The sequence below is a fragment of the Phyllobates terribilis genome, unplaced genomic scaffold (assembly GCF_046119375.1).
Source record: "Phyllobates terribilis strain yellow unplaced genomic scaffold, ASM4611937v1 Scaffold_2__4_contigs__length_985480577, whole genome shotgun sequence".
Taxonomy (NCBI): Eukaryota; Metazoa; Chordata; class Amphibia; order Anura; family Dendrobatidae; genus Phyllobates; species Phyllobates terribilis.
In genome coordinates this window covers 943,605,083-943,620,390 of record NW_027362762.1, presented here as the reverse complement: position 1 = coordinate 943,620,390, position 15,308 = coordinate 943,605,083, and the positions used below count along the sequence as shown (strand labels likewise).

Below are 15,308 nucleotides of genomic sequence, written 5' to 3'. Positions count from 1 at the left end.
CTGCAAAGGAAGAGTGGGAGAAAATTCCAGCTGAGAAGTGTGTAACAGGGGGTAGGGTGGTAGTCATTGGCAAGTGTCACGGTGTATTCATCACCCCGGCCGGCTACAGAAATATGGGGACGTGCTTGTCCCTGGGTGTGTGTGGGGTGCTGTACTTTGGGCTGTATGCTGTAGAAGTCTTCTCTCACTTTCATCCTGGGTTCGGACGGGTGCAGATCCTCTGTGATGTGAATGAAAGACGACACCGTTCTTTTAAAAACAAAACTGTCTGATTTACTTCTTCAGCGCGGCCTTAGTAACAGGGGATTACAGGTACAACACTTGTTGCATTCACAGATGGTAAAACACAGTCTTAATCCCAACATGGTGCTAATCACGGTGTGACTCGGACCTAGGGGAAACTGCCTCTGGACTTTCTCGTTGGGAAGCTCCTGCTTCTACCCAAGGCTCCCAATACCTGACTCTAGCAAGGACTACCTAGCTTCTGAGGATCCCTAGTCCAGGCACGTCCGTTACTGCCTATCGGCTGGAAGAGGCCATGATCTACAAATGGACCTTTAGAGTATAGATTATACTGTGGTGTGCCCGTTCCTGTTAATCCTCCTGGTTTCTCCCACACACACCCGTCTCACTTCTTCTCTGTGCTCTCAGCACGTCTGTCCTTACTCACTGCTACTTCTTAACTAACCAAAATGGCCGAATCTCACTCCCAGAGATCCCTCAGTCTCTAGCTTGTCACTGAGGGCGGCCCCCAAACTAGTTAACCCTGTGTACCACTGACATAAGGGTAATGTAGTATCAAACAGTACCTCTGCTGCCATCTAATGGCCGTACCTGAAAGTAACACATTTTCAGATGACTAAAACATACATAGAATTACTAAAACAGTACAGTTCTACAGGGGAGTGGAGTAGACCTTCTCCACACACCCCTCACAAGTGCAAGAGGCTTATAGATGGCTGCAAGAAACGTTTGGAGGCTGTCATCAGTGCCAAATGGTGTGCAACCAAGTAGTAATTAGGGGGGCCTTTATTGTTGCACATGCTGGTTATTCTGTTTCTTCTTTTGTTTTTCAACTTCCATGTTGCAATTTCAATGTTTTATTGTTGCATTACTTTAGACTACTAATTTAAAAAAATCCTGAGGCTATGACTTTGGTACATTTATTTCTGAAGATATTGTAGAGTCTCTGGAAAAAAATGAAGGGGTGCCAATAATGGTGAACAGAACTGTATGGTCACTGATTTAAAAATATAAATAAATACTCATAATTCCCCCCACTACGCGCGTCCTATTGTGAAGCCGGCAGCTGACTTCAGCGTGTGACATCACCGCCATGCGCCCCATCATGTGCACACCGATGTCAGCAGCTGCCTCTGATTGGCTGGCAGCGTGTATTGTGGCGCACGGACCCGATGTGTCTGTGTGCCGCGATACACTTCAACTGGATGTGCGTTTGAGGATGCTGAAGTTTCTGCTGGCGTCGACGGGCCCCTGACCCGACGGACCCAGTCGCGCCAGATGCGACTGTGGTCATTACTCCGCTGCAACTGATAAACTAGGGGGCGCTATCACTGTCAACGAGGTGAATTAACGCGGCGCAGGAACAATTCTTTTTAAATATATGTATATTACAAAATTAATTTTTCACATTTGTTGGCATTTATACCAAATATTTTCTGTAGGATAGCCTTTGCGGCCAACATTAGTGCCACGTGTGACTTTGCATTAGTTCTCGATTTCCATCCCAGCATAGTTACCTAGAAATTTTTCACCCTGACATGCAACGTCTATAAAACCCCTGCAGTAAAGCGCTAAATACCGGCGCTCCTACAGTAAAGCAATTAACTTCACAGGGAAATAACATTCACATTCCAGTTTCTGGGTAATAACAGCGCAGAGATGTAGCAGAGGCGGGTTTGTCGTTTCTTCTGCCATCTATGAAATTTGTACGAGAGCCCTAATTTTTAGCATTCATTCGTCATACAAGGGATTGTTTGTTTGTTTTATTTCGGCTTTTGTTTTTCCAGGACGAGTTATAATTTTGAGTGTCGGGGGGAAAAAACAAAACTTTTTGGAATGGCATGAAGAAAACCATTCCACCATGGTTGCTTGGGTTTTGTTTTTTTTATGGTGTTCACTTTGCAGTAAAAATTACCTGCTAACTTTATGCTGCAGGTCCATCCAGTTACAGCCATAATAAATATTATTTTATATTTTACTTATTTTTTTTAAATAAATGTAATAAAAAAAATTGCAGTGTCACCATTTTCTGACAGCCGTTTTTTTTTTTTTTTTATTATTATTATTTTTCGGCCAATTGAGCTGTGTGAGGTCTTGGTTTTGTTAGATTTTCTATTTTTACTGGTAACATTTTGGTGTATATATGACATTTTTAATGTTTTTTTTATTTTAATGTTTTTTTTTAATTTGTAGAACAAGGAAAAAGGTGGTGATGTCAACTTTTTTTTTTATTTTTCTATTTTTAAACTATTCCTTTTTCCTATTCATTTTTTTTTATTTTAACTCCACTAGGGACTTGCGCCGTACGTAGAGACATTGCAATGTAGTATAAATTTAACTATCTCCTTTGACACAGAATTGCATGCTGCCACATCTTGAGAACTTCTTGACCGGAGGGTACATTACTTGTAGGAAACAAGGGTGCTCTCATTTGCTGCTTCCACTCATGTTTGCCAACTTGGCGCCCATGGAGAGAGGTAGCCCTATGCAGGCTAAATTCCTAGGTCCGAAGGAATGGGGCAAACCTGAAGTAGGAGCCGTCCTTTCTCCACTGGCCCCATGGCAGCCTTATGGTATTGTTTCCACTTAAAGAGAACATGTCACCAGGTTAAAAGTGTTCAGTTTTTTCTCTTACTTTATTCCGGTTACTCTCTTGAGTATTCCACTTTTTTATTTTTACACCTGCCATATGGTTCCTGAGGTATGTGTCTTTCTATTCACTTCAAATTTGTATGATCTTTGCCATAGAGGTGCGGCTTATTATGCAGAGCAGCCTAAAAACACGCCCATGAACACCCTATAAGCACCACCCCCTAGTTAAAGACCATCAGAGAAAAATTGAAATCCATAAGGCCTCTCCAGGGAAGAAGCATTCACCTCAACCCCCTCCTCTCTCCCACAAAGTCCACTCCAGAAGGAGCTTACAATCTAAAACCCTTTTAGTAATATGACCACATGTTCAACATATGGGAAGAGAGTAAATTACCTATAGCTAAGAAGTAATAAAACTAATTAAAACTCCCTTTGAGGCTGAGACTGCCTACGGTGACCATATAATGAAAACAGGATATCTATTGTGGGAAGAAGTCAGGAAGTCTGAGATTTGTAGATTTGAGAGGATGGGAAGCGAAAATCACCTTTAGAGGTAACTCTTGTTCTCTTCAGAGGAAACTGGACTTCTGCAACTAGACGGTTCAGTGCCGATGGTCAGATATGAATATTGGTGTTTGTGTCAATCCGATATTGACGAGATATACATTTTCAACTTCAGGGCTAATAGGGGAAGAATATGCATATTTTTTCATAACTGTGAGACATGTCAATCAGCCCCAAATTAATAGTAATCAGATAGCTGACAATAGCCATGCCATGTTTTCTATTTATGAAAAGGTAAAATCACGATAAAAATATGACGTTAATACTGAACGCCTGTGATCTTCAAGCATGAAGGTTGGGAATCTCATAATTTTCCGAACCTGAAGTCACATCCCATGACCAGCCCTGTTATGAGTCATCAAGGGGAGTTGCGTGGGTGTAACTTAGGTGCTGATAAAAAGACAAGGCAAATTATCTCTCCCGGTGACTTCCTTTCGGAGTATGTAAATTCACATTTGAGTCTTCTAAACTTCCTCCATCTGTAAATAGGCGACTCAGATTTTTTTTCCGTTTTCCTAAATGCTACTCAAATATAAAACCAACATGTAACTGACTGGAAATTTTCTTCTGCTTTGCATTCCGAGAAAACAATACATTTGCTGCAAGCAGATTTCAGGTTTTCTGTTTGCTTTGTCTTATACATGTCTCCATTTGTTGTCTTTGTCAAATAACGAGTAATTCCTCTTTCCTTCACATACATCTATCCAGAATGAAAAGTGCTCAGATACATTGAATAGTCCCACCTGGGAATGCCCTTACATGAACCATGCCCCCTTTTCAGCTCGAGAAAGCTTGGAATTTGCCAGGATTGTAACTGAAAAATTGTGATAGTCTCAAAAATTTGGAACTGTTTAAAACTATGACCCCCTCTAGTAATTGCTTCTAGGGAGAAAAAGAAAGGTTCAGGGGGTTAAATTCTACACACCCGATCCGTCTTTGTCCTGGCAACATCTGACATGGGGGAGTCATCCAGTCCCACCGAAATTGTGGGTAGTTTTAAAAGGATAGTCCCAACAATATCAAGTTATTACCTATAACCTGCTGATCCTTGGGGGTCCATTTGCTGGTAATGGGGTTCTGTTGCCCTATCCTGAAAAGAGCAGAGATGCTTATGCTTGGCCTCGGCTTCATTAATTGTCTCCAGGGCTGATGAAAATAGCCGAGTGCTGTGCTTGAAAAGTCCCGTTGACAACGAATGGAGCAGAGGCCAAGCATGAGCACCTCCGTTACATTCAGGAGGGAGCTGCAAAGCCACATTCTCTTGATTCCAGAGCCCCAATATTGGGATGATTTTTTTTTTATTTTTTTTTTATTATTGATTATTAAGGACTCCAGCGATAAGAACCTAAATCATCTTGTGTTGCAGTTATAATGTGCTTGAACACCCCTCTTGACAACGATTGGAGTGGAGGCCAAGCATGAGCACCTCCGCTATGTTCAGGACGGGGCTGCAAAGGCACATTCTCATGGTTCCAGAGCCCCGATCTTGGGATCATTTTTTTTTTTTGTATTGATCATTTGGGGTCCCAGTGATCGGACCCCCCATTAGATGTTAGATAGACAGAATCTTGAAATTATAATGTGGGAACATTTTCCCTAACATCTAACGCAAACAACCTGTCACGATACTAGTGGATACAACTGGACACCAGTGGCTAGGTCAAAGAGACTGCAGACACAAGGTTTAAACAAGCGATATTGTATTGATGATTTAAATGCAATACAGCATAGAAGTTCAGACGAGTCTTTAGCCAATCCAACAGACAATAGCGGTAGAGCTTACATTCGGCAATACAGCATGCAAAGTCACTGAGCAATGAGAGCACCAAGATGTCCGGCACTGACAGACTCTCTTGCAGAGCAGAGGAACACAAGCTGGCGGAAGTTCTTGAACAACCGCAGGTGTAGTCAGGTCGGAGATTTCTGAAGTTGGGTGTTAGCAATCACTCGGTCACCAGGCGGGGATCCAGACATGCAGGTCGGCAGAGGACTCCGCCATTAGGAAAGGACTAACAGGGATCGTAAGTCCAGGCTTGAGACTGCAGAAGAACAAGGTCCACAACATAATACACAAGCAAGGAAACAGAACAGGTGCCGACTTTATTTATAGCTTTGGCAGGAAGCAAGATGGCCGATGTGAAACATAAAGATCCATGTTAACTAAGGGCAAAAAAAACAACAGATTCCAGGCCTAGATCCTGACATTACTCCCACCTCAAGAACAGCCTCAGGACGATCCCAGACCAGGCTTGCCAGGGTACCTTTGATGGAACTGCTCAATCAATCAGGAGGCATTAATATTATCCACGGGTTCCCAGGAATTCTCCTCTGAAGAATAGCTTTGCCATTTAATCAAGTACTGCAATCGATTTCTGCAGATTCTCGAGTCCAGAATCCTCTCAACGATAAACTGTTCTTGACCATCCACGAGAATGAGATCGGGAGGAGGAGATGAACGTCCTGGAAAAGGATTTGGTACTACAGCCTTAAGTAAGGAAGTATGAAAGACAGGATATATCCTCATTGTTCTTGGGAGTTTTAAGCGACAGGCAACAGCACCTGCCAACCCACTGATCCTATAAGGACCTATGTACTTCTGTCCCAACTTAGGGGAAGGGATCTTCATCTTTAAATTTTTTGTGGACAACCAGTCTAAATCTCCTACCTTGAACGTTGGTGTTGGTTTGCGAAATCTGTCAGCTGCCTTCTTGTACCTATCTTGTGCGGAAACCAAAGTATCTTTCAGAAGTTCAAGGTTCTGCTGAAGTGAAGAGATCCTGTCGGCAACTGCTGGTAAAGATGTATCTACCGGTAATCTGGGAAGAATGTTAGGGTGATATCCCAAGTTAGCGTAGAATGGCGACTGCTTGGTGGAAGCACTCTGGGCATTATTATATGAAAATTCAGCCAATGGGAGTAGTCTTACCCAATCATCTTGTAAGTGGCAAATGTAACAGCGAAGGTATTGCTCCAATGTTTGATTGGTACGTTCTGTCTGTCCGTTGGACTGTGGGTGGAAAGCAGAAGATAAATTAACCTCAATACCTAATGCCGAACAAAAGCTTCACCAGAACTTTGAAGTAAATTGAACTCTACAGTCAGAAACAACTTCATCCGGAACCCCGTGCAAACGAAAGATGTTCTGGATGATTAGGTCAGTAGTGTCCTTCGCAGAGGGTAAGCCGGAGCAAGGGATGAAATGGGCAGCCTTGGTCAGGCGATCGACCACCACCAAAATCATACTCTTTCCCTCGGAAGTGGGCAGTTCCACAATAAAGTCCATGGAAATGGACCCCCACGGGCGAGACGGCACCGGCAAAGGCTGTAGCAGACCTGTAGGGGAGGCACGTGGGATCTTGAATTTAGCACATACCTCACAAGATGAAACGTACTTCTGAACATCCTTCCGAAAACCTGGCCACCAGAAGAAGCTAGATAAGAATTCTTGAGTCTTCTGAATTCCTCTGTGCCCTGCAACTTTAGAGTCCTGAACCAATCTCAACACTCTTAGCCTCACGGTCTCAGGAATGTAGAGGCGCCTTTCCCGGGTCCAAACTACATTCCTAAAAAGAAGGCTTGCCTCATCAGACGGCTGAGACAGGAAAGAGTCCAAGTTGTAAGCCTCTTTGATGACCTGCAACAAATCTTGATTATGAATGACACCTACAAAATTGCGATCAGAAAGTATGGTCTTAAGTGGAGCATCTGGAACAGCATCAGTGGAGTACATCCGAGATAAAGCATCTGCATTTCCATTGCAAGAACCTGGTCTATAAGATATTGTAAAATTGAATTGGTTAAGGAAAAGACTCCAGCGGGCCTGTTGTGGGGTCAGACATCTTGCTGACCTGATAAACTCAAGGCTGCTATGATCCGTGAGGACAATGATCGGCTGTGAAGCTCCTTGGAGAAGATGTCTCCACTCCTTGAAGGCAGCGATGATAGCCAGTAGTTCTTTATTTCCTACATCGCAGTTTTTTTCGGCTGGAGACAGTCGCTTGGAAAGGAAAGCACAAGGATGAAATAAGTTATTTTCACCTGTTCTTTGGGACAGTATAGCCCCGACGGCACAGTTTGAGGCATCTACTTCAATAATGAAGGCGAGTTCCGGATCAGGGTGGATCAGTATTGGTGCCGATGTGAACTTGATCTTGAGCAGAGAGAATGCTTCTTGGGTTTGAGGGGACCAAATAAACGCTGTCTTCTTCTGTGTCAGCTGGGTGATGGGCGAGATTATGTCAGAGAAGTTCTTGATAAAGCGTCTGTAAAAGTTAGCAAACCCGATGAAACGCTGGACCTCCTTGACGTTCTTGGGAATCGGCCACTCCTGAATCGCCTTGATCTTACTGTTATCCATACTCAGACCCCATGGAGAAATTACATATCCTAAGAACTGGACCTCAGTCTTGTGAAATTCACATTTCCCTACTTGATGTATAGATGGTGTTCCCTCAAACACTGCAAGACAGTCTTGACATGTTGCTGATGTTCCTCTATGGAGCTAGAAAAAATCAGAATGTCATCCAGATAGATTACGACAAAAAGATCAAGAATATCTCTAAAGATATCATTTACTAGATGTTGGAAGGTCACTGGGGCATTACAAAGTCCAAATGGCATGACCAGATACTCAAAGTGTCCATATCAAAGACCTAAATGCTGTCTTCCATTCGTCTCCAGGTCTTATACGACCTAGATTATATGCCCCGCGTAGGTCCAATTTTGAAAAGACCTTGGCCTGACGGACTCTCTCGAGAAGCTCCGGAATTAATGGCAGGGGGTAGCGGTTCTTGATGGTTAATTTCCCGGTAGTCAACACAGGGTCTGAGGGATCCATCCTTCTTTTTAACGAAAAAGATGGGTGCGCCGACTGGAGAGGACGAGGGGCGTATGAACCCCTTGGACAGATTCTCATCAATGTATTCTTTGAGGGTCTTGAACTCAGGACCGGACAAAAGATAAATATTTCCAAAGGGAATGGCAGCAGTAGGTAGGAGCTCGATTGGACAATCATAAGGGCGATGTGGTGGCAACTTGTCTGCATTCTTTTTATCGCACACATCCGAAAATTCTTTATAAACTGCTACCTTAAGTCCGAAGATGGGTCGCCTGAAGATGGTCCACTCAAATCCCCAGAAATTACCTCCCTAGCTGGGAAGCGCAATCTCTTGGTCTCCCAGTCAATAATGGGATTCTGAGCCTGCAACCAGGGTAAACCCAAGATAATAGGGAAGTGTGGGGAGGAAATCCAAAAGAAGGGCAATTTCTCCTGGTGGTTATCTCCCATGAGAATCTTCAGGGGCTCAGTCTGCAGGTCCACTGGCCCCGAGGCCAAAGGAGAGCCATCCATCAGAATAGAAGATGCTCTTTTCTGTGATCGGATTCCATATTCCTTAGCAAAAGAGGTGTCCATGAAGTTACCGCTTGCCCCAGAATCTATCATGGCGGAACTGTTCATGCAAAGTGAGTCAATTCAGATCTTGATAGGGAGATAGCAATGTGAGTCTTTTTTCTTACTGTAGGGGTCTGAAACTGCAGAAGACAAAATAACAGCATTGATAGGTAGCACCGTTTCTGATGTAACAGAGTTCATGTCTGAAAAGTCATAGTCCGGAACAGCTGCTGCAATTCCGGGTGGCCCTGGTTCGGAAACCACTGAGCGTGAGTCTAAGAAGTCGCGTTCTACCATGGCTGCGGTTATTCTGCGAGAACGACTGGGACAATTGATAATAAAATGTCCTGACTTCCCGCAGTAGAAACATAAATTCTCCTTTAAACGAAATTCCTTCCATTCGTCACTTGCTCGACTTCATAGAGAATTTACCTGCATCGGTTCGGGTGCAGACTCCTGTGGACCTGGATCCAGAATCTCCTTGGGAAGAAAAGGAAGAAGCGATTTATTGCTGCGGTTCATCTCAGACCACCTCTCTAGTCTTCGTTCGGAGATGCGAGCATCTAGGCGAATACAATGATTGATGAAGTCGCCTAGAGCGGTGGGGGCCTACGCACGTGCAAGCTCATCCTTGATAGAACTGGACAACCCCTTCTTGAATATTGAGTACTTTGCTGCACTATTCCAGGGGGTATCCTGGGCCCACCTTCTAAAATCCATAGCATACTCAGTCACTGGGCGTTTACCTTGATGCAAGTTCAGCAGGGCCGTCTCCGCTGTAAGGCTACGGTTTGGATCGTCAAACATCTGCCCCATGGCGGTGATTAAACATATTAAAGTCATTCAGACACGCATCCTGCGATTCTATCAAGGGGTTTGCCCAGGCAAGAGCCTTGTTAGTCAGCAACATGATGATAGTCAATACTTTGGATCGATCCATAGGAAACTGTGTGGCATGTGCAGCAAAAAATAAACTACACTGGTTCAGAAATCCATGGTACTTGTCTCGGTCGTCACCAAACCTGAATGGCGGTAGTTTGGGGATGGCAGGGACTGAAGTCTGGGGCTGTGCTTCCAGGGCCGCAACCTGGGCACGCAATTCCTGAATGGTCTGACTAAGTTCTTGCACATCATGATTAGTTTGACCCTCTAGGCCTTCTATTCTGCTCTTCCATGTCTGCATCTCAGCGTGTACAGCGGCAGTGATATTATTAAGCTTCTTAACACGCAAGTCCAAAGTCTCTGACCAAGCGGCATCCATTTTAGTGGCTTGTGTATCCTGTCACGATACTAGTGGATACAACTGGACACCAGTGGCTAGGCCAAAGAGACTGCAGACACAAGGTTTAAACAAGCGATATTGTAAAATGCAATACGGCATAGAAGTTCAGACGAGTCTTTAGCCAATCCAACAGACAATAGCGGCAGAGCTTACACTCGGCAATACATCATGCAAAGTCACTGAGCAATAAGAGCACCAAGATGTCCGGCACTGACAGACTCTCTTGCAGAGCAGAGGAACACAAGCTGGCGGGAGTTCTTGCATAACCGCAGGTGTAGTCAGGTCGGAGATTTCTGAAGTCGGGTGTTGGCAATCACTCGGTCACCAGGCGGGGATCCAGACGTGCAGGTCGGCAGAGGACTCCGCCGTTAGGAAAGGACTAACAGGGATCGTAAGTCCAGGCTTGAGACTGCAGAAGAACAAGGTCCACAACATAATACACAAGCAAGGAAACAGAACAGGTGCCGACTTTATATATAGCTTTGGCAGGAAGCAAGATGGCCGATGTGAAACATAAAGATCCATGTTAACTAAGGGCAAAAAAAACAACAGATTCCAGGCCTAGATCCTGACACAACCCTTTTTCATAAAAGATAATCTTTAATAATCACAACATGACACATACAACATGAAAAAGGTACCCATAAAAAAGTGACTTAGTGCAGGTAGTTATATAGATACTGACCCTATGCGGTCCCTTCCCCCACACTCCCGCCAGAGGCGATAAACAGAATTTTTTGCCACTGGATATACAATATATTAGTGTGAGGTTTCAACACGAAAAATCCTTAAATGCATAAATCGCTTGTTTTAAAAGCAGCAGGAAGATGTAGCCGGGGGGGTGCATGTCTGATGCTAATAGATCATACTAATCTTATCCCCCAGACCATAGATGACACAAGACAACATATCAGGGGTGCAACCCGCAAGATAGGCTCAAACACTATTAACATACACTATTTTAAATGCAGTGCCCCTGTGGTTCCCTAAGCTGGTAGACCCACAGTTATTTGAAGTGGCAGGCAGATATCGCTGCCACGTCTGCCATTACATAGTAGCAACATAACATATAGGGAATTAGAAGATTAACTTATCTTTGCAAAAGCATTGGGTTACCCCCGGTACTTCTCGACGCGTTTCCCCGTTAGTGGTTGGTTCATCAGGAGAAGATCCAGTCATCCTGCAGAGAGCTATACTCATTCAATACATCCCCTTCTCTATAAAGGCTCGCCACACCAAAACATAATAATGTTACTTCCCTAAACCAGGGTGAAATCATCTTGCTACGCCAGTATGGTCTCCTGTCTCTTAGTCACACTGCGCCTGCGTTAGACTATTTTCCCTTTATTTTCAATCTGAACATTTTCCCTACAATAATCGCTCCCAACCACACATAGAAAATTGCCAAGAAATAGGAAACAGATTGATAGATTGTGACGGCAGCAACAGACTACGCAGGATTTGTTTGCAGTCTATTACTATGGAGACACATAAGCCGAGACTATCTGTAACATTACTTCACTTTTTGTATTATAGAACTATTAATAATGGCTGCTCTGATCCTAAAATACAAGATTTTAATTTACTACGTCACTTGGACCTCATGGATCCTCTGGCCAAATCTATGCCCCCAAACCTACCATGTGCCATTTACTATTCTGTTATCTTCTTAGGTGGCACCATCAAAAATCCTGTGATAGTCGAAGGTCGTCACTTCTGACTTTGACTAGGAGAAAACAAAGTTATGTGAAGACTTTTATCCTTGTATTTCGCTCTCCGAAGTTTTTTACAATTTTGCTTACATTTTATTTGATTGTGTTTAGTTTTTATATTACCTTTTTTTTTTTTTATTATATATTTTTTTTCTCACAATTTTGGATGTGAATACATCGTCTAGCTTGTGCTCTGGGTGCAGTATTTCTGTGTGGGTGTTTATGTTGTTGCTTCACTACCTCATTTTCCAGGTCATTTAGGTAATTGGTTATTTATTGAGCATTTATTTGCAAAATGGCTTTTCATTATTGACTGAAACAACAAAGCTGCAGATCTGTATCAGGACAATTAGCTGTATAAGCAGCACCCATGTATGGAAAGAAATAAATTACCCGAAAAGCAGTTACATTTACCTTTGCCCTTCTTCCAAAAAATTAAAAACTAAACCTAAGTACTGAAAGGCGTTGTCTTGGATTTGAAAAGCATGGCTGTTGCCTTCCTTCCTTCTAAAAATATGCCACACAAGGTGAATATGAATGGTGAAGAGAGTATGCAAATTAGCTCTCCTCCAGAAGGACAAGAATGTCTCCTTGACTATAGTCCTCGGTCGTCTTGACTTGCAGAACAGCTACCTCCAATAGGAGGCATAAAAAATGTTTTCAGGCCACAAGTTTAATTGTTACACCCCACCCCATTCACATTTCTTGTCTACATCTGTGGCCGGCTTTAATCTACCCCAAAAACATAGTCCTCATCTCCGTACCCGTGGCAGTAGTCCCCGAGGACTCTTCTCATGAACTGTCAGACATGTTCCAAAATATCAGCTATAGGACCATTTCAACTAAATGGACCCACTCAGGACCCCCTTAGAGTGCAAATCTATCTATCTATCTATCTATCTATCTATCTATCTATCTATCAACAAGGAAGGGACTTTTTTTTTTTTACTTACATGCATGTATTTGGGCTAAAAATAATTTTTGCAGTTCGGTTCCATAAAAAAAATTGCACCCTTTGACTTTTACAGGGTCTTCATTTATCTTTGATGTGGTCCTAAATTGGCAGAGAAAAGCTGAGAAAAAGGCAGATCGGCGTTAGAAACCTCCAGTTTGATCATCAGAAAGAGCTCACTGATGGATTCTCAGCTAACTCATTCTGCAGTCGGCAATAGACTGTGCAGTTTAGAGGCTGTAGAAGGCAAATGGTGAACGTTTTTTAACGAAACCCAATTGCAAAAATTATGTTTAGATGAAAATACATGCATTTAGTTAGGAAAAATTATAATTGTCCCTTAAAGCGGAAAAGTAGATCCTCAGACTCCAACTACCATGTGGAGTTTCTCCGTGGCAGGACTACCCTTACATGCCCCTATACCTACACTCCAGGATAACCCCTAATAATAATGAACTTTCTCTTTCAGGGCTTAAGAAGTGAAGACGTTGGACTCTATAGCTGATTCTTCTTAAAAGATAGTTGCAGAAATGCATCCGGTATGTGATCGACTTTTATCATAAGAAACTTTAGAGATTTTGCATTAAAAAGAAAAAAATTAGGAGGAAAAATTGAGAAGGATGTCTAGTTTGTGAAATCCATAATCCCGAAATTCTAAGTGTACAAAAGGTCCTTTTATTAAAGACTCTGGAAATCCCTTTAGTAAATTGATTTCAATGGACAGTGTGTAATACTTAATTTCTCCTGCGGAGGTGCTGCAGGGAATTAATCAATTGAAGTTAAAGCATATTACTAGGGTTATACTCCATGATCCACTTATGATTGGGATTTGGGACTCCTTTTACCACGGTGAAAAAAGTATGGTGGAAAAATTACAGAACATTGTAGAATTGTTAAACTTTATTTCCTGAAATGGTATTTCCCCTTTAAGTAGTCAGTGTTCACGGTGTGTAAAATGTGCACCTCAGGCAAGGCAAAGGCCATTATATCTTAATCCCCTTCTCACGTCCGGCTAATTATTTCTCTTTCCGTTTATTTTGCGATTAATGAGTAATTTACTGGAATGAAGCGAGAGCAAATCACAGCGTCAGCAAACATGAGACTGAGCGTTAAAGGAACAGGCGGATACAGGGACCGGGCCCATGACAGTCCCTGAAGGTACATATAGTGGGGAAAAAAAGTATTTAGCCAGCCACCAATTGTGCAATTCTCCCACTTATACTTATTTTCCAAGTGGGAGAACTTGCACAATTGGGGGCTGACTAAATACTTTTTTTCCCCACTGTAGGTGTAATGGAGACGTCCTGTGCAGATCCTCATGGCTCCACTTTGGCGCCAATTTATTTTACCCAGTGTAGGGTAAAAAAAAAAAAAAAAGGAGGTGCCCCTATAGTAATGGGATGCGGAGAAATGCTTCATGGAGGATAACGGATCTGGTCAGGCACGTAACATTATATACAACCTATACTTTTCGCTTTCCATAAAAGTGGAGTAACATATTCTATGTTTCTTACAGAATACCCCCCCCTTTTATGACAATAACGGGTACCAGCCAGAACAAAACATCTACGATAACCGAAGTCCATACAATATATATCAACCGTATCCTATTCCTCCGCCAAATGTCTCCCCAGTGCCACAGTATTTACCTCAAGTGACTCCGCATCAGTCTGTGGCAGCAGATCAACACGCAAAATCCAAAACATGGTGCTCATCACGTAAGTGCTCATCGATGTGGTAATAATAATGTGTAAATGATTCTCCACTCTCCTATGTAGAAGAATATAACTACTATAATACTGCCCCCTATGTACAAGAATATAACTACTATAATACTGCCCCCTATGTACATGAATATAACTACTATAATACTGCCCCCTATGTACAAGAATATAACTACTATAATACTGCCCCTATGTACAAGAATATAACTACTATAATACTGCCCCTATGTACAAGAATAAAACTGCTATAATACTGCTCCATTGATACAGGAATATATATAAAATTATAGAATTGGTAGGAATTGCTTATTGTTCGTTCATATCTTTATCTTTAGTAATATATCATTATTCAGTATTTCTATCATCAGAGTAAATCTTAGTAAATTAATTGTACATTTTATCTTATTGGATTCATGCATTTTGTTCTCTGCTTTTATCTTTCAGGTAGGCACAAGATCTGCATAGTCGCAGCAATCCTCATCCTGGCAGCGGCCATCATTATCGCCGCAGTTCTCTGCTGGTATTTTTGTAAGTTTTTATTTACAGCTAAACTTTAACATTTCATGGGAAAAAAAGAAAATTAATGAGAAGCAAAAATTTTAGAATATCCATAAAGTGTTAGATACAAATCTGCCTGTCATTGCTTTTGAAATAAATCCCCAGCTGTGTCAATGCTGACGACGACCACTAGAGGCAGCTCTATTTGGTGCTATAAAAATCTGTCAGTGAGCTCCCTCTAGTGGTGACTGCAAAGCACGATTTTTTTCATTTGTTTAAAGATATTTAAATATATAAACTGTAACAAATTTTACACCAAACAACATATTTAACAAATACAAAAATATAA

At 42.4% G+C, this 15,308-nt stretch overlaps 1 protein-coding gene across 2 annotated transcripts in view; it reads left to right on the top strand.

Moving 5' to 3' along the window:
• TMPRSS2 (transmembrane serine protease 2) overlaps nt 1-15,308 on the top strand; it is a 42,738-nt gene that overhangs the window by 13,700 nt on the left and 13,730 nt on the right. For both annotated transcript variants that reach the window (XM_073668473.1, XM_073668471.1), the window contains exons 2-4: nt 13,207-13,276; nt 14,254-14,455; nt 14,906-14,989. In XM_073668473.1, the coding sequence (XP_073524574.1) occupies nt 13,268-13,276; nt 14,254-14,455; nt 14,906-14,989 (295 nt within the window). In that variant the 5' untranslated portion in view covers nt 13,207-13,267. The remainder of the gene's footprint in view (nt 1-13,206; nt 13,277-14,253; nt 14,456-14,905; nt 14,990-15,308) is intronic.